We start from the raw sequence: 24500 nt of genomic DNA, 5'->3' as shown, positions 1-24500 counted from the left end.
CTGCAGTGCTTTCAACTTGTTACCAATTTCATATTCTAAGTTACTACATGAATCAAACATGTACCCATTTCTACATGTCCTCTTTCCACACAGAGGCAAATTGCTGGTCTAGTCTGGGATCCAACATGAAATCGAACATCTGCATCAACACCACGTTCCAATAAACACTCTGCTGATGAGATATCATTATTCTGAATGGCCACAAGGAGGCGACATTGCAAGTTCCATAAGGTGCCCATAACTTCTTGAAAATTTTCCTATGAAAAATGTTGAAATTTACATACAAGTGAAACAAAAAATCTGTTTATTTTATCAAACTTGAATTATTTAACACAGTTTCATACAAATATGTCCCATGTATATACACATGTTCACCTACAATTTAGAATGGTAACAAAAAGCTTCACATAGAAGTCATTTCCTAATATTCAGTATGTAACAAATAATACATGGTCCTTCGTAACTTACAAAGTTGCTTTCTATTAACATAAAGCTTCATATATGTATGTATACATTCCCTTTCTCAATGTGTAACTATACATGCTCCTTCCTAACCTACAATGTAACTTTCTATGAGGCTTTGATGAAAAATGCACACACACACACACGCGTATATATATATATATATACACACACACACACAGTGTAACTTTCCATTCACAAGAATATACATACATTCATGTCCTTAATTTACAAAGTAGCTGTAGCATGTAAAAATAATTCTCATAAACCTACAAATGCACTATGTAAACATAAGCACAATACAGGCATATTCCATATTAACTAACAATGCAGCATCATACAAGCAGTCAAACATTTAATCTACACTGGTATTTTATACATAAAAATTCAAAATTGGAGATGTTTTCTTCATTGTTACTTTTTCTTTTATATACATTTTAAGTAATTTGCAAAGTCAGTTAATGTTTTCTTTAATACATAACTCACAACATTTTATTTCTAAATTTCACAAGTCAGTATCATTACATCTTCACTTTTAGAAAAATAAAATGAACAGGTGCATTCTGATTGAATTAAAGCACATGGAATACCCTGAATTTGATTTCAACAAAATTAAACAGGTATTCTGCCTCAACTGTTTTTCAAAAAATAGTGTTATACACCACAATGTAATTGTATTCATGATCTCTACTATTTGTATCTTATACACTCAGGTTATTTTCAATATTCTGCTTGGATAAAGAATGTAATGTATATACTTATGTACAGTTTATACTAATATATCAACAAATAACTAAATGCTTAAATTTCCCAGTGCACACGACTATTTCCTGTAGGTACTAGAACTGGACAGAAAGTGACAGTAACCTTGAAGGTTTTTATATCTATATTAGCAATCACAAGCTGCAGCTACAAATACTCTGACCATGAAAACCTGTTTGAAGACAAACAAATTGGTAATCTATATAAAATTATGTTTAACCCACACATACATCTTATTGTGCAACATACAGTATGATGCATACACTGTATATTGCACAATATATAATGACGAAATTATGTTTTTCCTGGAAACAGCAATGGAAAACAAGCTACATGTACATGTAATTACTTAGTACAAAAGCTTAACATATAACAGTATGATGCATATTTATTTAAGTATATACAACACCACAAGTATACTGTTTACACCTACTAAGAGGAACAGACACACCATATTAGTCATTATTACATTTCATTTTCAGAACCTTCTATTCAAATTCATTAAAATCTGAAACTTTTGAATCTTAGAATCAATGTCTATTATATTAATTTATCTGATATGGCACATATAGGCTGTTAAAAAATAACTGATGCTCAAGAGTTTTGCATGGGGAACAAGCAGTGACCAGAAAAATGCTAATGCACTAAAACATTACTCATGTAAATTTCTGAGCAAAAAAACTGAACATTCATTCCATCAGTGTTCTTTAAATTTCACAAGACCATATATTAAAAAAATTCACCTCAAAGCTTTGTTTACAAATACATGCCAAGAAAGAAAAACTTAAGACAATAGTTGTTTCACCACCTACTCTGTATCAAACAAAAAAGGAATATTGTCTGTGACTATGACAATAATTCATCTGCTTTGAAATCAAAACTAAAATTATTATCCAGACTTACTTATGTTTCAAAAGTTGTGATAATAAATTAAAAACTCTACCTATGTGCAATTTAAAAAATAACTTATTTATTTCTAGAATTTTCAGTATATATTTGATGTGTTATATCTAAATAACTGAGTATTTCTATGTTATTTTTTCCTTGATGTAAAGGTAATCTCAAATTGCTACCTTGCCTATTACAAGTACTATCTTGTACACCTGGCAGGGAATTTTCACTGCTGTTGTTGGGAAGAACTTATAAAAAGAAGAAAAAAAATCAAGGTCACACTCCAGCTAAAGTTCTTAAAACTGTTTATTATATTTGACTGAAATTAACCCATACATACTATGAAGCTATGTGTACCTGCAATCTTTTATACTTCAGATGCCACTTACACAAAATACTCCAGGATGTAAAGGTTTAATGATTATACTTGTACTCAAAAAAATGTAATACTGTATATAATACAATAGACTAATTAAAACAAGTTTCTTGTATGCAATTTTAGCCAGAAATTTAACCTCTGAATACTACTGAAAGATTCAGCCAACAAGATGTATAGGGTATAACAATATTTGTGTAACATTTCCATTTCTATTTCAACATTAAAAGTAATCTGCAAATAAGGTACGATATTGGATCACATAAAAATGTGATCAGTTATTAAAATATTAAAAGTATAGTATAGACATATACATTCCAGTCTTATACACTTCATCATCTGCTTTTACTTTTGCAAAATGGATTTACCAGTTCACCAATCATGACAGTCTAATTATCAAAACTAATAAAATACATATACAATTAGCAACTAAAAATTATTGACATAATTCAGTAATACACATCACATAAAACAGGAAATGAAGAGTGACAACATAGATGTAAATCTTCACTTTGTTTGACATTAAACTACAGAAGGTGTTTTTCACACATGCATATACACACACCTGTTCATCAACATATGCACATACAGGGTGGCCCATAAGTCCCTCCCATCCATATATCTTATGTATCCAGTGTATCTCGGTGCTATCCCTCATTCTCGCTGCATAACATTATGCAATGCCATGTTCTGAGAGACATTTTCCTCAACATAGCAGGGGTTATTGTTCCAAATGCCACAGTAACAGCTGCCTTCAACTCATCATTAGTATTATAATGTTGTTTAGACACAATATGGATGGGCAGGGACTTATGGGCCACCCTATACTATATAACAAATGTTAACCACCTCATATAAACTTAAACAACTAACAATTATAATAGGAAGCTGCAAATCTCAAATGTACACCTGTAAATAAAACTTCTAAACTTAATATGTTCAAATACATAACCAGTTATTTACAACTACCTTGACTGTTCAGTTATCCCACTTACATATATTATACATGTATTGTAAGTTGTATGTTTGCAAAAAAATTATACAGGAAGCAATATAAATGTATGATATGTAGTTTAACACAAAAATTGAAGAGTAAATGGATACAGTGTAAGCATTAAACTAACTTTTCAGACCATATAATTTGAATTGCATTGTTTTTATATTAAACATACAAAACTACTAATTTTAGTAAATATGTTGAAATATGTTTCTTCCATTTTTAATTATATCAAACAAATATGTTCAAGTACATACATGTTTATTAAAATATGATTTTCTATTACTTGATTATGTGAATAACTCACTTAATGTCATGTATTCAAATTTATGAATCTAATTACATACCAGATTCAAATGTATGTTACTGTCACTGAGCCATGCTAACACTACACACAAATTTTTTAACAAACCTTTTAGGTTTTCTCATTTTTCTTATGACATACTTATTTCAACATAAAATCTAAATTTTAAGTATTTTATCAATATTTAGTACCAAGAACCTTTATTGTTACTGCATATCAAAAAACAAGTAACTATATATCAAGTTCAATTACATAAAAAACATAATTTCAAAATATACATTAAGCAATCGCAAGAAAGCAGTGAATAAAAGTGAAAGATGTACAAACAAAATAATTTTCAATATCCACAAGTGCTTAATGTCAATGTTTATAAATGTATACACTGTAATATGCATTAATTTTTTAAATTAAAGAGATCTTTATTTATGTATAAAAATTAGAATGAAAAAAATCAGTAAGATCCATAATATACATCTAAGTTACAAACTGTAAACTACAACAGCCTTAATTCTGTCTTGTTGTCTTTAAACATGAAGTTAAAAATATGATGATTCATCATATATGTATCCCCTATTCCACATAGCTGTACTGCTATTATATATAGCTCCATAAACTAAACTATCACCTACCTGTAACACAACCAAGTAAAAATATGTTTATTCCAAAACTTGACCAAGAAGTTTCTAGATAACTAACACTAGTATTCTCAAATTTCATTTAAATACATTACTTTTTCCCCATACCCTCTGCTTCTTCCCATATCAAGTATTGCAGGAGGAGGAGCATATGTTACTAAGGGCAACAGCTGCCCATTCAAGCTAAAGAATACATGACCTTGGTATAATGGGGTACAGTTACAGTAAAGAGACTCCAGAAATGAGGTACAATCAGTGGTCAGGAATTTGCAAGCCAAGGTCACTCTTTTAGTGATTGTGGCCAAGTAGACACAGGCCACTGACTTTATGAAGTTTAATTAAAATTTTCAAGGTGAAGAGAGAGAGAGTGCCCATTAACAGTTCAAGGTTTAAGCTGTCATCATTATCAATATACTGACTAAAATAAAGCTGAACCAGTATTAATAAGGATAATTGATAAAGTAATAATACCTATACAATAAATATTTAATGTTTTTTAAGAATTTCTTACAAACCTTTTAATGTACATACTTCAATGTTCCTGAAAATGGTCAAAAATGAAATTGTTATAATAATTAAAAATTATTTTAATGCAATAATATTGGTCATTATGGATTGCCAATGTCATTAATTGATGGAAAAATTACACTGAGTGTAAGAACATTTGTTAGAACATGTTGAAGTACATTTTATTATGCATAATCTAAGCCAAATATAAAAAATAATTAATGTTACAAAACCATATTGTTTAAAACACAACCATCAAAATAAACTGCAGGGCTGCCTTACAAAAAACACTTTTATATAATATATAAATGTATCATAAAATTTTTATTTCCTCTGTTTTCAGCTCTTTCATATCACATTATAATTAATTTATATTATGAGGTGAAATTATTGTTTCAATTATTTGGGAGCTTTCGAGAACTTAATACATTATTAATTCATTTAATTAGCAATTAGTTACATACAATTAGGGATGTGGTGCATATTGCAGCTGCAATACTAGTTGTTAATTGTATCAGTATTGGTTGGTAGGAGATATCAATGTTAAATCGACTGAAACCTATAGGGTGTAATAGGCTTCAGGAGTGGGTTAAGTTCAACAGTTGTAGATTTGATTACAACTTTCAGGAAACTCTGAAAGATAAAGTATACAAAATTGCAGTTTGCTTACTTGTGTGGTTTCTTCAAGTAAAACAAAGTTTGCGAGATAGTGAATTCTTCATTTTTCTATAGTTTTGTTCACCATTTATTATTCTTTCTGTTTAGTTTAACTATGAATGTTTAGTTACATTAAAGCACGAACTCATCTTTTATCTAGAATGTGTTGATTTTTAGTATATATGTATTATGAAACTTGAAGTTTCTAACAGTAATATACAGATATTAATTTTGTAAAAGATAATATGCAGCCATATAAAATGTAACCTCATGGTCCAACTACTAAACAAAACACCTTCCTTGATCTTTAAAATCAGTTAGTTTTTAATATATAGTTAAAAAGAATTCTTGCTAATTATTGCTTGGTATTGAAAAGTGGTTTAATTTTGAAACATTAATTCACCAGAGAAAACAGTTTTCCATTTTTCTAGTTCTTTTTCCTAATTCCTTTCATAGTTATTGACATTTATCACTGAGATTTATGTCATATTCGTTATTAATGTTTGTACCTAAGTCCTAGCTAGGCATGGATTTACAAATTGTTTTTGTTTTGGAAGAGATAAAATTCCTCATTCTTTGAAAGCATTTTGGGGATTTCTGTTGTGATATTTAATAAACTGTGTTTGTTTTACACAAGTCATAGTGGAACTTTGCTTAGACTTCTGATAAAACTTAACCTTCCAGTAACTTGATAGGTCTACTTAATAATAGGAGGTTCAATAAGATATACATTATGAAGTAATTTCAAGTTCTTTATGTTTGAAAAATAGACACTAAATACAAATTCTAAACACATAATAAAGTAATATTTAAAACTCACAAACACATACAACACAAATAATATTAACATAGCAGAAAGAATACACCTCTATTATACAGTTAACTCTTAACTCTCTTAATATCTTATAAAGACATTTATTAAGAATTGAATAAAATTACAAGTTAAACTTTATGGGAAAACCATTACCTATAAAGAACTTAAATCTCACTTACCAGACTGAGGGTTTCAGCTTAAGAAAGAGTTTAGAGATCATAGTATTATTTAAAAAATAAAATACAGTACTCTCATGACATGCAAGCCACCTATGTCACTGTTGATCAATCCCATTGAAATATAGTAGAACTAATAAACTCTAGATATCACCTGACATGTCATTAAAGTATACTGCTTTGGACATCCTTGTAAAACATGCAGTATTACATACATAACATCCATTATTAAAACATGTGTCATCCCCAACAAATGCCAAAGAAACAAAGACAGCTAGTGCAAATTCAAGTGAACTTTTCTTGACTAATTATTATGTGAAAAATGCACATATACCAAAATATTTTATAAATTTAGAATAATACTATATTATTATATCAATGAAAAAACTCACAGTTACTAATATAATTATGTAAACAGTTGAAAGGAGGGACCACTCTGGGAGATTATTCTATTAGGGGGGAATAGCAGGTTATAACTACAAATCAAGGAAGCAAGAAAAAATTGGATGAAGTTAAGGAAAAAGTTGCTTTCAAAAAGAGTGAGAATGACAGTGCTATGTTTACAGAGGGGTATGGTAGTAATATAGCTTAAAGCATAGAAAATAAGTTCAGTCAACATTCATATTACATTTCATCCTTTGTATGTTTACAGTGAGGGTCAACATAATCATAATGTTTCGATACTGAGGGAATCTCATTAAATATACTAACAAGTTACTTGTTGTAGCAAGCATAAAAATACACTAATTTTATTGCAAAGTGTTAAAATACAGAACATCATAGAGCATGTTGTCAGTTTAGTTGCTGGAACCAAGGAACAATTGTTTTTGGGAGAAAACAATATAAATATATATTGGGAAGAAATAAATTGACAGGATAACTGAAGCACTGAAGTGTTTGTAAACAAGAAATAAAAGCATTGCATGTTAATTAATTGTTATAAAGTACCTTTATTATAATATGATATGCAAAACAGTATATGGATAAAAACTTACAATACTACATATATACTGTATCAACACCAATCTTTTTTGTATAGAATGGCCAATTTCATCTCTCAGTAACACACCTATATGACTTCTGACCTTGAGTTGAAACTTCACTAGACTAAGACATAATGAGAATTAGTGAAGTTTAGATTTAATGAACAACAATAATTAGCATTTGTTTATTATTTAGTGATAATGAACGTTTTGTATAATTAAATCCAGACTATTACTAATAGAAATACTGAAGCAATAATTACTGGATATGTCAATTTTAAGACATAATTGTGATTGTGTGCAGTCAAGTTAAGAAGACATTTTTTGAAATGATTTAGAAGTTTTTATACAAAATGATCTGAAATCCAACCACAGGAGGATACGTTGATTGATTGATTTAGTGTTTTATGGCACAAAGCAGCTAGGCTATCTGCGCCAAACATCTGGTAAAAAGGCAAAAATAAATTAAATGTAGTAAAATACAGAAAAGGAAATGAAGGTAAAACAAAACATCACTGAAAAACATAAAAAGCATAAAACCAATGTTGACACCTAGTTTACAATGGTAAGAGAGAAAGCAGAGTAAAAGAAGTTGTAAAGTACTTACTCTAGCAAAATGGTAATGATCATAACCCACCAGGAAGACTAACAGGTAAGTTCAAGAACCACTGTCATTCACCTGAAGTTGGCCTTTCCAGTCCTGGTTCCGGGTTATGTGTCATAGCAGCCATTATCAAAATCGTAATAATGAGTAGCCAAATGTCCAGTAAAAAGGTAAAAGTAAAACAAATGTAGTAAAATTTCTAAAAGTAAACAAAGGTAAAACAAAACAGCAATTAAAAACAGAAAATTGCATAAAACCGATGTTGACATCCAATCTATAAAGTTGTAAAGAACTTCTGTAGCAGAATGGTAACGATCATAACCCGCCAGGAAGACTAACAGGCAAGTACCAAAACCACCACAGTCACCTGAAGTTGGTCTTTCCAGTCCTGGTTCTGGGTTATGTGTCATTATGGCCAGTACTAAAGGGTAAAGTAATAAAAGTTTAAAAGACATGCAGCAAAATTGTAATAACAACTCACCAGGACGACTAACGGGTAGTTCAAACGGATAGTTCAAACAGCAGCGTTAGTCACCTGAAGTTGGCCTTTCCAATCCTGTTGCAGAGTTATTTAATGTTCTGGCCATTTTTCAATGTCAAATTGAACTAGAGAGAATGAAACTGTGAAAAGGGAACCACAATTAAAAAGGTGTAATGAATAAATATCCAACACTTAAATGAGATTAAAAAGATTAATGGTCATTAAAAAACTAAAAACTTTATCAAGGTGGACAGTGTCACCATAACCAATAACACTGTCCAATGTTACAGATAAACCCTGGGAAAAAACATGTTTAAGATAGTGCCGTCGTTGAGAATCGTAACGATGGCAAGAAAGCAAAATGTGGCTTGTAGTGATTTGAGTGTTACACAAACTACACACTGGTACATCAGTTCCAGATAAAAGAAAATGATGAGTTAAAAAACTGTGACCAATGCGTAGTCTAGTTAGAACAACTTCCTCCTTCCGAACCTTACGGATGCTAGACGGCCAAAGCCCAATATATAGTTTTATTTGAAAAAGCATGTTGTCGCATTGCTCACTCCAAGTGGACTGCCAGCTGGCACGGAGCTGAGCCTTGAATACAAGACCACAGTCCATGTACGGAATAGGCACAGTGGTGATAGTGCCGGAGCAGATAGATTTAGCTACCATGTCTGCAACCTCATTCTCCCGAATACCAACATGGCCTGGTATCCAGAAAAACTGGATAGAAGTAGCAGTTAATGAGAAATGAATCAGTCGGTTTTGAATATCAAAACAGGGTGTGAACCAACATGTAGCGATTCCAAGGCCAGTATAGAACTAAGCGAGTTAGTATGAATAGTGCAGTTGGAGTACTGCTCAGCTTCAATATGATCCAGGGCAAGAGATATGGCATACAGTTCAGCAGTGAACACAGAAGCTGTAGAGGGGATTCTGCATGCAACCACCAAACAGCAGCAAACCATAGCATAGCCCACTGAATTACCTGATTTGGAACCATCTGTATAAATGGGAATGAAATGATTGTTTGAAAGATGTTCATAAAATAAATGACGCTACTTCCAATCTGGAGTATCTGCCTTTTTCAGATGACTGAAAGAAAGGTCATATTTGGGGGCTGTAATAAGCCATGGTGGGATGGGCTGACCTGTGGAATCTGCAATGTTATCCAAGGACAGACCCAAGTCATCCAATTGCACCTGGATGCGAATGCCAAATGGAGCAATGGCAGATTGTCTGTTCTGAAAAAGTACTGCCCACTGAGAAAGGAAAACACATCCCCAGGTGGGATGCTTTGGTAAGGAACGAAGTTTCAAAGAATATAATAAAGATAGTTGCAAACGGAGAAAGTGCAGAGAAGGTTCATGAGATTCAACGTATAAGCTTTGAACTGGAGAGGTGCGGAAAGCCCCAGTGCCGAGTCGAAGTCCTTGGTGATGAATGGGGACCTTTAAGGCCAAGAGTCTGGCAGAGCTATAGACCATTGATCCATAGTCGAGTTTTGATTGAATAAGAGCACGATATACCATTAACATAGGACATCAATCTGCTCCCCAACAGGTAGTAGAGAGGACATGGAGGATGTTCAGTGCTCTTGTACATTTGACCCGTATCTGCTTTAAGTGTGGTACAATGGTCAGCTTATGGTCAAAGATAAGCCCCAAGAACTTGGTCTCAGGGACCACTGGCAGCGAAACTTCACTGATATGAAGTTCAGGATCAGAGTAAATACCCCATTGGCAGCAAAAGTGCATGCAATCAATTTTAGAGAGAGAGAAAGTAAAGCCGTTCACCATAGTCCACTTCAGTACATGATAGAGGGCAGTTTGTAGTTGCCGCTCAATATATCTCATGTTTGACGACTGACAGGAGATGTGAAAGTCGTCGACATACAGCCCATTCACAATAGTGAGAGGCAGTTGGTCAGTGATGGCATTTATCTTTATACTGAAAAGTGTGACACTCAATACACAGCCCTGAGGGACTCCAAGTTCCTGCACAAAAGAACGGGAAAGTGTCGAACCCACACGAACTTGGAATCTCCTGTCCATTAAAAAAATTTTAATAAACATGGTAAATGGCCATGTAACCCATATGTACAGAGGTCTCGCAAAACGCCATACCTCCATGTTGTGTCATAAGCCTTCTCAATGTCAAAGAATATTGATACAAGATGTTGGCGTTTAAGAAAGGCTTCTCTGATTGATGTTTCAAGTTGAATTAGGTGGTCTGTGGTGGAGTGCTGTCTTGGAACCCACACTGGGTAGGCGAGAGGAGGTTGTTTGATTCGAGGAACCAAACAAGACGAGCATTAACCATCCTTTCTCAGGTCTTACAGAGACAGCTTGTCAAAGCAATTGGATGATAGTTTCAAGGAATCTTGGGATCTTTCCCTGGCTTAGAGAAAGGTAAAATAATAGCCTGGTGCCAGGCATCAGGAAAAACATTCTCCTGCCAGATCCGGTTAAAGACAATTAGAAGGACATCAAGAGAAGCCCGAAATAGATGGTGCAGCATGTCATAGTGTATATCATCAGGTTCTGCCAGACCGATGAAGGGCCATTTTCAGTTCCACCAGTGTAAAGGGACAATTATAGTCAAAGAGACAGTCAGTTTGAAAAGAAAGAGGTGAACGCTCTGCCCGAGTTTTGATGGCCAAGAAGGTGGAGGAACAAGCAGAAGTGCTAGATACCTGGCAAAAGCTTTCACCTAGAGTATCAGCGATGCTCCGGACATCAGCCACCTCCTGACCATCAGAGAGTAAGATCAAGAGGGGGACAGAATTGTAGTGCCCACTGACCTTTCGAATCCTGTCCCATTTGACCTTGAAACTGGTGGTAGAAGATATGCTAGTTGTGAACTTAATCCAAGATTCCTTCTGGCTTTGATGTCTTACCCACCTAGCATGTGCCCATTGGAAAAGCGACGAGATTCAAAAGTGTGGGATATCTACGAAAAGTATCCCAGGCCCGTTTTTGAGCCTTCCATGCTAAGTGGCAAGCAGGATTCCACCACGGACGAGGATATCGTGGAAAACGTGTCAAGATTTTAGGAATACACTGAGCAGCTGCTTGTATAATACAGTCAGTTACTGCTGCCACACAGTCGTGTATTGATGGCTGATTCACGATGGCAGAATCAAGTTCTGCAAGAACAGTGAAAGTGGACCAGTCTATCTGAAGTGGTAGGGTGGCATTGACCATGGCCAGTCTCTCTAAAAAGTATAGGAAAATGATCACTGCCTAGTGGATAATTGTCAACCCTCCATGAAAAATGGGAGAATAATGAAGGGAAGCAAACTGAGAGATCAATAGTGGTAAAGGGCTGACTAGGTGCATGAAAATAAGTGGAAGAACCAGTATTGAAAAGAGAAAGATTGTGATCAGAGAGCATAAGCTCTACAGAGTGACCCCTCCCATCAATAACAGCACTTCCCCAGAGGGGATGATGTCCATTAAATTCCGCCAGGAGTAGAAAGGGAGACGGCAACTGTTCAACGAGAGCATCAATGTCTGATTGATCATATGTCTCTCCAGGGGACAGTTAGAGAGAACAAAATGTGATGGTATGATCCAAGGAAACACAGATGGCTATAACCTCCAAGGGTGTGTTGAGTGACAAAGACAGGGTGGGCACATGCTGATTAACCAATAGTGCCACCCCTCCATGTACTCGTCCATCACACAGCCTGTCATTTCTGTACAGAGAAAACTGCCAAATAGTGACTGTATCAGCAGGTTTTAGAAATGTTTCTTGTAAGGAAAGACATACAGGATGGTAGGAAGCAATCAGTGTTTTGATATCATCCAGATTAGAACGTAAATCTCAACAATTCCATTGCATCAAGGTAGCCATTTTTAATGATGGGTAGGCGAAGTGGGTGGAGAACCCTTCTATTTATGACCATGTCTTTTTTCCTTACTATCCTTAGCTGGAGGAGGTCTATCAACCTCCATGGATCCTGCCCTGGGTCGATTGAGCAGGTCTTTGTTATTGGAAGGGGATTCCAGTGACTGAGGACAAGAATGAATGATTGTTTTGCCTCTTGGGGTGGGGGAAAAAGATGTATCAGAAGAAATGCCTGTATTTGAAACTGAAGGATGTGGATCTTGAGGTTTGTTGGAATGTATGGGAGGAATAGAGATGGGTGTGGAAGTCGATTCATCAACCTTTTTAACCATGGAGGTCAAAAGGCTTTTCATTTGTTTTGAAAATGATTCTCTTGGAGGCATAGAGAGAGATCTGTCTGCACTCCCACTGTAGGTTTGGAATGAAGTGCAGCAGCATATGTCCGAGATGGAGTGGCGAGCAGCAATTTCTGAGCCTCAGGATAACTGATGTTATGAATCGTTTTCAAATGCTGCACCTCTTTTTCCTCCAACCATTTTGGGCAAGAACGAAAGTAGCAAGGGTGAGAACCATTGCAGTTGATGCAATGTTGGTCCATGTCACATTCATAGGCATTGTGGCCCTTGCCACCACAACGAGCACATGTCAGGGAACCACAACATGATGTCTTTGAGTGGCCGAACCTCTGACATTGGAAACATCGAAGAGGGTTTAGAATATATGACCATACCCTGCAAATCAGATAACCAGCCTTGATGGTAGCAGGTGCACGTGATGATGTATATGTCAATACGAGGGTATTTGTTGGCAGCATAACTCCATTTTTGAGAGTGGAGATGCGCCTCACTGCAGTAACTCCTTGAGTGGAGAGACCAGCGAGAATCTCTGACTCAAGGACATTCTTCAAATCCCTCTCAACAATAACTCCTCGTGATGAATTCAAGGTAGCATGAGGGGTAACCCCAATAGGTATATCCCCAACTGCCGTTGAATTCAAGAAGAGTTCACTGTGGTGGGTTGTGGATGTTTCAACTAATATATCTCCAGATTGAAGCTTCTTTACTCACTTTGGAGAGCCAGCAAGACCCTCTAGTCCCTTCTGAATAAAAAAGGGGAACAATTGCCTTAAAGGTTTGTCTGAAAAAGAATGTAATATAAGAAAATGAGGTACGTGTGTTACAGATGTTGAAGATTGCTGCTCAGAGTCTTCAAGACGTGGTCGCTTACCTATTGACTGTTTTTTCAGTATTTTATTTACATTTTTTGAAGGAGGATCCATAGGAAAAAAGGAAAATTTCGGTACCCACTGACCCCACCCATCATGGAGCCCTATGAGGGGACGCACTACAATGTCATGCAAGAACAATGCAGCAACGCCAGGGTTTCCTGAGCACTATATCCAAACACCAGCATCAGGCACAATGTCCACAACACCCACTGAGAACTTCTAACACTGGTACTTGGTTGACTCTAGCCCAAGTGGACCAGCCGACTGACCCAAGGGGGGCCACCCAAAGGCCGCTCATCTACAGAAATTCAAGGCCAAAGTGGTGTGTTAGGGTTGGACCCCTCAACCACCAGGATCCTCTCCTCCCCTTCACGGGTCACCATGCACAGCAAACACATGGGTGGATGTTTAGATCCCAGAGAAGGTAACCAGACAGAACAGAACCTTCTCTGGGAGGTCCCCTCACCACGTACAGGAATCCACACCGAGGGGTAGGAGGATACAATTTTAAGGTTACTGTTAACAACTGAGGAGGATACAGTTACAAGAGCTGAAGTGGGCAGAACACATGAACAAAAGTAATTGTTGCATAATTAGGTTTAATGTTTTCCTTCATTTTGAGATAAAAGAAATAAAATATTAGTTCCTAGCTGTCAGAAACCAAATTTTAAGGCCATGAGAGAAGATTTATCATTAATAAATTGGAATAATGAGTTAAAAGATGGCATTTATGTTACTATTACTATCCAGAATTTTTGTTTAATATGATTATGATTAAAACATTCAAACAACAACAGGGTCCTAAACTTTTTACACATTAGGACAAAGTGCATGCAATGATGTATAACAGAGTTACACTCATAATTTTAATTAACTCAGAGTGCAGTCATGTCACATAATGCACAAAGTGAATATTAAGAAATTTTTAAATATTTATGTTTGAAAATAAAAGTAGAGTTTTAATATAAAAACTTGGATTTTAAACTACTTGTGATGGCAAATGTTTTTACAGCATTAATAAATTTGTCAAACTCACTAAAGAACTCCTTCCCATCCTTCTGTGTCTTTCAAGACAATTATATAATCAAATGTATCCTCTTCTTCATAAAACATACGATACTTTGTGGGTATTTTTACCAGTAAAAGATGATAAATGAAAAGAAATGCTTCATTTGTGTTGAACAAAACTGTTGCACTAAGAGGTAACAAACTTACTTAATCTATTTATAGTTTATTTAAAAGCCAGATAAATTACATTGGTTTAAGAACTAGTAACTAATACATTTTGGACATTTTTAAATGCATATTTGAAAAGTACAATAATTTTGTTCTGAACATCAAACTTGGAGAGATCCATGTGCCAAATATAAAATAAAATGTAAGGATGCTTTCCTACAAGAGAGAAGAGTACAAATAAGGTGTGTTAATGGTGTGAACAGAGGTAATAGAACACAGAGTGGTATGAGATCAATCCAGCCATCCATACAAAAACTACAATGAAAAAAATGGATAGAAAAACAATGAGGTTAAAGCAAAAACCAACAGTAACATATTTGTGTCACTAAAAAGGATAAGCAATACTCATGAAGCCATAGTCACTAAACTTCATACACAGTACAAGTAGAATAGGTGCAAACCCTAATGACTATAAGATTCATAGCTCACTAGCAGGTGAGATAAGGCTAATCCTAGCAAAGAATAAGTTGCAAAACTACTCCAATAGTGAATCAGTTACTGAGTGGAAGGATGAAGAACACAGCCTCAAAGTGACACTGGACACAAATGGGACAGGAAGAAAGAAGAAAAATGGGAGAAAGTCCATGGGCAAGAAAGTAAAAACCCTTAGTGGAAAGAAAACTATGACAGCCAGGGTGGGTCAGACTGAAAGTGTAGAGAGATGTGGTAAACAAGGGTAGTAAAAAGGATCAGGTAAAGACAGAAGCAGTGGGCACTAGAAAGACAAAACTAGTGCCAATAGTCCACACACACCCCCTCACAGGTAAGGACAATCCCAATTGCAAGAATCATAAAAAGGGGCAGAAAAATACTAAAACCAAGGAAATAAAAATCAGGTGAAAAGGGCAAGACTTGATGTCACACAAAAGCAGTCCAGGAATGGTAAATGAAATGAAAATATTGAGAATATAGAATAGGGGATATAAAAGAAATGTTGAATACCAGATAAGGCCAAAAAATGCAAGAATGTTTGATGTTTCTCTTTCACAGAGAAAAGTTCCCCAAACTTTAGTGGATGAAAGTAACACTCAAATTTGTCTTTCTCATTCACCTTACAAATGAGATGAAATGTCTTTAAACAAAAATAAAAAGACTGCACCATCTATACTAGCACAGCTGGTTCCTTCTACTAATCTAGAATAATACTCACTTTTAAGAATTGATAGGTGCAAACCAAAAACATTGGCATATCAGTGGGTAGGAAGGATTACATATTTGAAATACATTTTGCATTTAAAAAAATAAATTCTGAAACAATCTTTCCTTCCACACTGCAACAATGGAACAGCTAATGAAGGCACATCACAATCCAATCAAGTGGAAAGCAACTGTATTGAAATAACAGGTGTACAAGAATATGAAAGTAAAGCAAATCTGTGGGATATAGCAATACTTCTAGAAGAGGTATACTGTTAACCCAGTAACAAACACAGTGACAAAAAGAGAGCAGAACTGAATTGACAGGCATCAATGCATTCAGTAGAAAGACATGCAGCACCAAATCAGTGAAGTGCTGTAGAACTATAACATAAAACAGCATGGCATTGACAAACACAAAGTCCAGTGCATAAGTGACAACAAACACACATAAGTACGAGCCAAGTGTAGTGCCTTTGGTTACCTCTGAAAATGCCAATTGAAATCTATCCAGGAAAAACATCCAATATAATTACTTTGTATAAAATGTTGTGATCAACAAGTCCAGACCTCCCAAGTACAAAGCATTCAGAGGAAGAACTTTAGATATATAAGATTATGAAAAATAAATTATATATATGAGTGCAATCATGAGAGTTTTCTTAACCAGCTTGTTGTCAATATACACATCAAACTTATCCATATATGTAAGAAGATGTAGTCCCACACATAGTGATAGTGAGCAATAGTATAGTGCCCGAGAAAAACAAAATTACATATGGCTAGGGTTGAAGAACCATGAATTGTATACTAGATCAAGTGTAGTACAACCAGGCAAAAACATCAAGGAAAAGCACTTTAGGTTACATTGGATTATGCAAAGTGAGGTCCATCCTGAAGAAAACATCCAGTAGAAACACCTTCCAGCTTGTATATAAGAACATGGGTAATCCACCTGTGCAATACCCAAAGGGAAGCACTTCTGATACACAATGTTACTGAATAATTCATTTTTCAGTACTGTAATGATGATTACAACTATAGCTCTCTTTTAGCAAAGTAGGTAAACATGGGCTACAAAGTTTTGTGTTTTTCAAAACCCACTCAGAAATAACCCTTTACAGTCCATTCCAGTGACTGAGAAGCAGAAGTAGTAAGGACTCCCATGCTCTATCAGAAAAAGAGGGAGAATGGAATATGCACTGAGAAGTCCAGAAGAATAACACATTGGAGATAGTGCAATAGGGGTCTGCAATTCCCTGTTTTGAAAAGTAGAAAGACCCCAATTGTAGGAATCACAGGTCAGTATAAATGGGCAGAAATTCCCATCCGCTTTAGCCATAGGTCCATGTATGATGATTCTTTATAAATGAATTTAGGAACTTTTTGTATTAAAAAAATATGGATACACATCACTAGAAAAACTACCAGATATCTTACAAAAACACCTCAACTCAACAGTGAGCATTACAAAATTATTTATATCTAGTATAAATATAATATGAAGCATATATGAACAGGCAGCACCTGGCACCAGGTGTAAAACTGGTAGGGTAATAAGAGTTGAATGATGTAGTAAAATATTTAATAGCAATGCTTAGAGTGTAGACCAGGCCCACAACAGCTTTGTGTGTGAGTAGGTAAGACTGTTTTGGAACCAATAATTAATGAATTAGCAAATCCCACTAATCACTTCTCTCTATCTCCTATGTACTTAGATAGCCAAAATATTTATGAACAGTTACTACACATTTAAAAACACAAGACACATGCACTATAGCACTAATAATCCATGAAAGTACACATAGTACTTAGTATGTAAAATATTTCAATTCAGTCATATCTTCCATGGTTGCTTAACCATGTTTAAAAGTGTGAGGTAAGGTTAAGGAAAAGCTGTGAAGCAAGGTAAGCACACATTTTGCTGACAAAAGTTACAAATGGAGTTCTTCCATGCCCATTCTGCCCTTGATTAGACACATATGCTACACTACCTTCTACATATATTTCTAACATTATACAGTACGAAGGTAGAAAATGCAAGAAAGGTTATAATAGATAGAACACGTATATAGTTAAGATGTGCACATAACTGCAAACAATGTAAAGTTGAAATAAAGCAATATGACCTAACATAAAATATACAAGGTTTAGCTTCACACAAATGCACTTAATAAAGATTGTTCAGTAAAATACTGAAAATCCTATACTAGCATGTTTCGATAGAAACCACAATTAATATAACAATGTATTCAAACACAGAAGAAAAACACTGAAATGCAAATCCTATATCTAAATATAAAATTTTGATAAACATTTTCTTCAAAACTAATGTATGATACATCAATCTAAACACTAATACTAAAGAACAGAAAATGTTAACACAGTTAATGACAAATTTACATCAGTTGGATTGAACCTGAAATGGTGACAAAATGTTTTTAACAGATCCATACACAATCTGAAAAATTATGCACTACATGTACATTCAAAATCACCTAAAAAAAATCTGAAACTGTACAATTTTTTTAGTGCCTCTATTACATTGGTTCATGTACAGATAGAACAGTTTAGTCTATTATACCCAAAATGTGTAAGTGTACATTAGATGTTCTAGGAATACAAATGCTTAAAAATATGAATAACTGTACATATATGTTTTCTAAACACAGAAGAATCACAAAACCATTAGCTGTTTTAACAAACAAACTTCTAGTACTCTTTAAAACAATGTCTATATATCTTTGTTTTTAACCAAAGAGTACATGTAGCTGTTTGATCCACAATAAATGGCAGCCCAAGTTTTTAAATTTTTCAATGAAAGAAAAAAATGATAAGTCTTACATACAGTAACTTGTTAATTTTCATTACTCCATAAAAAATACTATTTTAAAATATCTATAAACAATTTGCCAAGGCATATTACATGTATTTATTACAACCACTAAAATACTGCATGTACATGTTTCAATCCTCTTATTACAAGAGTTGAAACAGCTAGTTGTCTAGTCAACTGCAATAAGTATCCACTAACTGACAATAAAACTTACTCTATATGGTTGCAAAGAATATTTCCTAGCTACTTGACAACCTTTCTCTGCTAGTAACATTTTTTTTATATTTGTGTATAAGAAAGAATGATACTGGTTTACCAATAAGTTTTTTGGTTTTTTTTATTAAATACAGCACTATTTATCTATCCTGATGCCTCACAGCCAGATCAAGTTAATTTAAACTATGTATAAAAAATATTCTAATATTACATTAATGGAAGTTAAAATCTTCCCAAACTAAAAATGTGTTTATAATAATGCATACCTCTTCCGACACTATAGCTATTTCTAAATCTCCAGAATTTCCACAATTTGTCCATTTAAGCAGTGAGAATGCTTCCTCAAGTCTTTCATACCCCACTCAAATGCATTAGACAAATTCTAATTTGCAAATTTATTCAAGTTCAGTGCACCCTCTATCTAGGTACTGTATATAAGCACCTCAACTTGATAATTCAATCACTTTTTCAAAACATAAACCAACTTTTAGTGGGAAGGTAGAGCAGCAAAGTGTCAGCAGAGGTATATGTTATTAGAAATACATTTTCAGTTTATAAAAATGTTAACTTTCAAAACATACTTCCCATCCACTGACACTATAGCTAAAATCCCACACTGAGAATATTTAGGGACTGGTGCAGGAATGATGTGGGTCACACAAGAAAAAAAAGAGGTACAAGAGAAACTTCACTACATATAGAAGAGCAGGTATGTTCTTCACTTAGAACTTAGTTCCTCTATTAAAAGTGGAATAGAATATGAGTAATTATCAGTATATGCCAGCCCCAACCAAACAACCAAGTTCCATAACTCAAGATTGGAATTCAGAAGTCATGGTACCTATATCTCACATTGGTGGACAAAGCTATTGGACTGCAGTGTTATATATATATATCATGATAAGCTACACCTAAGTTGACAAACTCTCTCCTACACCTGAAAAAGTCCAAAAGGCAACACCACTGACTCAGAATTATGAGATTGTGTTTATAGTACTCAACCAGAGGACCAGAACTCATCCAATTTGGAATTATGGACATTCATCCTCACTTCCTACCAAATGGACAAGGAGTGTTCCACTTGTAAGTATGGAAGTATGGAAAGGATATGGAACCTGTGCTCAACCAAGAACTTAGGATGAGACCACTTTTTGATTGGAATTATAAGGAAATAGTGGACCACCTTTTTATGAATAATATACCAAACTAGTATTGATCAAAACGAAGGGCCATGCACAGGTTCCCACAGAGGCTGGTGACACTCCAAATGACTTTTGGAAAAAATATTTAGAAACCCTTGAAGGACCATTCCCAAATTTGCTCTTTTCTCCAAGAGACAGAAGACTTTCAAAATGTCATCTTCGACACTTGTGTCTCCACAATAGGCAGTCGCCGTCCATTCTACAAAGCTTCATCACAATAATCATGCCTGCACAAGTGTTATCATCTAGCTTGTTTCATCCACTGAATTAATAATAAGAATCTCAAAGATAATTATTGATGACAAGAAACCCACTTGAAATAAAAATGTGTCTCAGAATGGCTGATATGGGTATTAACACTTTTATCGATAAGGAGAGAACAATGTTTTGACCTTCCTAGGTCATCTTCAGGTTAAGAAGGTTAACCAAAGATGACCTAAGGAGGTTGAAACATTGTTCTCTCCTTATCAATAAAAGTGATAATACCCATAAAAGCCATTCTGAGATACAATCTCAGAAATAAGTCTTTTCATTTGTATATTTAATTAAGTCTTCTCTTAAACTTCATTAAATTCATTGCATTATCCACAACTGAAAGCAACCCATTCCATAGGTCAAGTACCATTTTAGAAATTAACTGTCTCAGATAATATTTATGCTTGTGCTCCTTGTCCTACTTGTACCATTCTCCTCATTAACTTTAACGTAAGCATGAGAAATATTATTAACTGATATGGCTAATTCATTATTATGAATGTTGATAATAATAGTAATGAATTCACCCCATCAATTCTGAAAACAACTATGATTTAAATTAAAAACTTTGTTATTCATACTTACATCTTATATATTTGTAAATACACTTGTAAACTAATTTAAGTTGGTTAAGAACTTAATTTAAAAATCAAGAAAAGTAATTTTAAAGTTAGCTATTATGCCTAACGGTAATACAATGAGAATATTAACAAAAAATTTCAAATTACTATTACAATATTATAATAATATTGCCCCCCACTAGTACAGCGGTATGTCTACGGATTTACACCCCTAAAATTACGGTTTCGATTCCCCTCCGTGGACTCCGCAGATAGCCTGATGTGGTTTTGCTATAAGAAAACACAGAACACATATAATAACATTAGTATTAGCTTGTACAAATCGAACACCCGCTTGGTCCTGAGAAATTTCGGGCCGAAATCAAGGCAGTAACTCACTAAATGTCGATCAAAGCAGAAGCAAAGCTTGTAAAAAGTTCCATACCACAAAATTCGTCATAAACTTAGTTATATTTACACAAACAAATTAGAATGGAAAACAATGTTAGAACATTACCAATCGCTTCACACTTCACAGTATCAATTATTACATCTGTACCGATTTCTTCGTTGTAATAAAACCGATATGAGAATTATTTACCTTTCTATGCACATCAAACCACGCTACACGTTACATCTAGAAATGTAATATTCAGCGTTTAACTTTTCCATTAGAAACGTTTAGATTACTCTTCTTACTTGACCTTTCTCGCATAACTTAGCTCGATGCGCCATCAGTTAGTGAAAAGTGTCGTAATTTGGAATCTATCACCTTAACCTGGCATAATTTCAAAGAATCTGAAATTGTATTTCAGTATAACAACGGTACAAATAATGAAAGAAAAAGTCAAACAGAAAACTGAGTTAAATGGAAAAGGGATCATTATCAAATAATTCAATATAAAAATTAAGAGACCGACAAAGTCCAAACAGACGCATTATTTGATGAGTATAAAATGGAAAAATAACTCAAACAGTCGAATTACAAATGAGCATTTATTTTATTATTACAATTATATCTAAAAGAGATGTCATAAACATTCATTAACCAAGAATTAGTTTCAATAGAAACAAACTTTATTTACTAACTAGTTGGAGTTCCTGTGCTCTGGACGGAATTTATGTGAATTCATGATTATTGAAAGGTTATCTTACTCTTAGAACATGAAAAGTTGCTTCCTTTCTACGTAATTGTAAAAGACGCAAAAAACCCGTATAAACTACACAATGTAAAATGTGAAACCGTAAATTTTTGTTGTATCTCCATATGAACCTAACAAACTTTCTTGCTAAATTTTTGAAAATTCATCAACAGGAAGCGAATTAGTAGTAAAAAAAATGCAAAATCTCCATAAAAACCACAAAACGCAAAAAATTATGAACTGAAAATCTATATTTATCTCTCCACAGTCCCATTGAACCTCCAAACTAAATCTGGTGAAAATTCATTTAAAGTGAAGGAAGTAGTTATAAACAACTCAAAACTGAATTTGCATGTATTGCCTTCCACTCATGGACCTAATAAACCTCCATACTAATTTCGGTGAAAATCCATCCACACTCTGCAAAATAGTTACATGAACACACAACAGACAGTATTTATATAGATATAATGGTAGAAGACAAGAGTATTTATGTCCGCCAGTGGAACGGCGGTAAATTTATAGGCTTACCACACTAAAATCTACGGTTCCATTTTGTAGTGTAATTACAAAAGATATGTCCTCCGCATGAAAAGTATTTGAGCTCTTTAGATTTATTCTCATTTTCAGCAATTCTCGAATTTGTCAGACTCTTCAGGCCCACTTCTTGGCTTGGTTCCCTGCAACTGTCGGAGCATACTATGCGATTTGTTTAATTTAACAAAATGGACTAAGAGAATAGTCCGATACAGGATTGCTAGAAAACAAACAATGAAAAAAGTATTTTGTTCAGTTCAACATGTCATTTATTTGTAAGTTGAATACATGTATTTGTTTCATTAAATTATTGATTTGTTTGTTTGTTTCGGAATTTCGCACAAAGATACTGGAGGGCTATCTGTGCTAGCCGTCCCTAAGTTAGTAGTATAAGACTAGAGGGAAGGCAGCTAGTCATTACCACCCACCGCCAACTCTTGGGCTACTCTTTTACCAACGAATAGTGAGATTGACCGTCACATTATAACGCCCCCACGGCTGAAAGGGCGAGCATGTTTGGCGCGACCGGGATGCGAACCCGCGACCCTCAGATTAGAAGTCGCACGCCTTAACACGCTTGGCCATGGCGGGCCTTAAATTATTGAACTAGAAGTTAAAATTTTGATTTTTTTAAAAATAAAATCATGCTGTTACTTAGTTTTATTGCAACTGTTAAGTTATACCACACAACAGTATTAAAATCTAGTCATATCAATTCCATATTTTTCAGCTTTTATATATAATGAACTCGTTTATCATTTAATTAAAAAATAAAACTTCTATACACATTATTACATATGGTATTATTTGTTTTTATTACATTTTATTGAAAATTTAATCGGTTTCATTATGTTAGAAAAGCATTTACAACAGTGATACTACAGTTGTGGCCAGCTCGAGTTTAGGAATCAATAACTGCACTACCTCACGTCATCGCTATTATCGCGCGCTTCATCACTGCCACAGACTCCTCCCATTTTGTAACGTCATTCTGGTATAGATGTTTCTTATCGTTTGTTTGTTTGTTTGTTTTGTAATTTCGCACAAAGCTACTCGGGGCTATCTGTGCTAGCCGTCCCTACTTTAGCAGTGTAAGACTAGAGGGAAGGCAGCTAGTCATCACCACCCACCGTCAACTCTTGGGCTACTCTTTTACCAACGAATAGTGGGATTGACTGTCACTTTATACGCCCCCACGGCTGGGAGGGCGAGCATGTTTAGCGCAACGCGGGCGCGAACCCGCGACCCTCGGATTACGAGTCGCACGCCTTACGCGCTTGGCCATGCCAGGCCGCGTTTCTTATCGAGTGTGCGTTGTTTTGCATGCGCTTGCAAACATTTTTATTGTGTAACTTTCAAGTGTTTAAATATATTTTGTTTTTAATCCCATAATATGGATAAGTGGATAGTGCGAAATAATCCAGTTTATGGTGAACACTCAGAAAATAAAGAAGATAATTTATATGATTCTGGCATTACTGCTAAAAAGAGAATGAAACGAAAATTTAATGGAGTTTGTAAGCTGAAATTTACCGTGGTTGAAGCAAATAATAAGCAAGTGTGTCTTTTGTGTAACAAAGTTTTTAGGAATAATAAAGTATACAAACTTAAGCAACACTTTAACAATTTTCACGATGAATTTGATGT

General features: G+C 34.6%; 1 protein-coding gene across 3 annotated transcripts in view; it reads right to left on the bottom strand.

Moving 5' to 3' along the window:
* Window positions 1-22028, bottom strand: part of LOC143252851 (uncharacterized) — a 32901-nt gene extending 10873 nt beyond the window's left edge. The window contains exons 1-2 of one of the 3 annotated variants that reach the window (XM_076505623.1): window positions 21776-22028; window positions 65-257 (exon numbers count right to left, since the gene is read on the bottom strand). In XM_076505623.1, the coding sequence (XP_076361738.1) occupies window positions 65-239 (175 nt within the window). In that variant the 5' untranslated portion in view covers window positions 240-257; window positions 21776-22028. Of the gene's footprint in view, window positions 1-64; window positions 258-4421; window positions 4560-21573; window positions 21686-21775 lie in introns of those variants that run through there. The other 2 variants (XM_076505625.1, XM_076505624.1) reach the window with 2 other exon arrangements.
* Between the last annotated feature and the right edge of the window lie 2472 nt (window positions 22029-24500).

The sequence above is a fragment of the Tachypleus tridentatus genome, chromosome 6 (assembly GCF_004210375.1).
Source record: "Tachypleus tridentatus isolate NWPU-2018 chromosome 6, ASM421037v1, whole genome shotgun sequence".
Taxonomy (NCBI): Eukaryota; Metazoa; Arthropoda; class Merostomata; order Xiphosura; family Limulidae; genus Tachypleus; species Tachypleus tridentatus.
The sequence above is the reverse complement of the archived record's forward strand: the minus strand, read 5'-3'. Positions and strand labels throughout refer to the sequence as shown.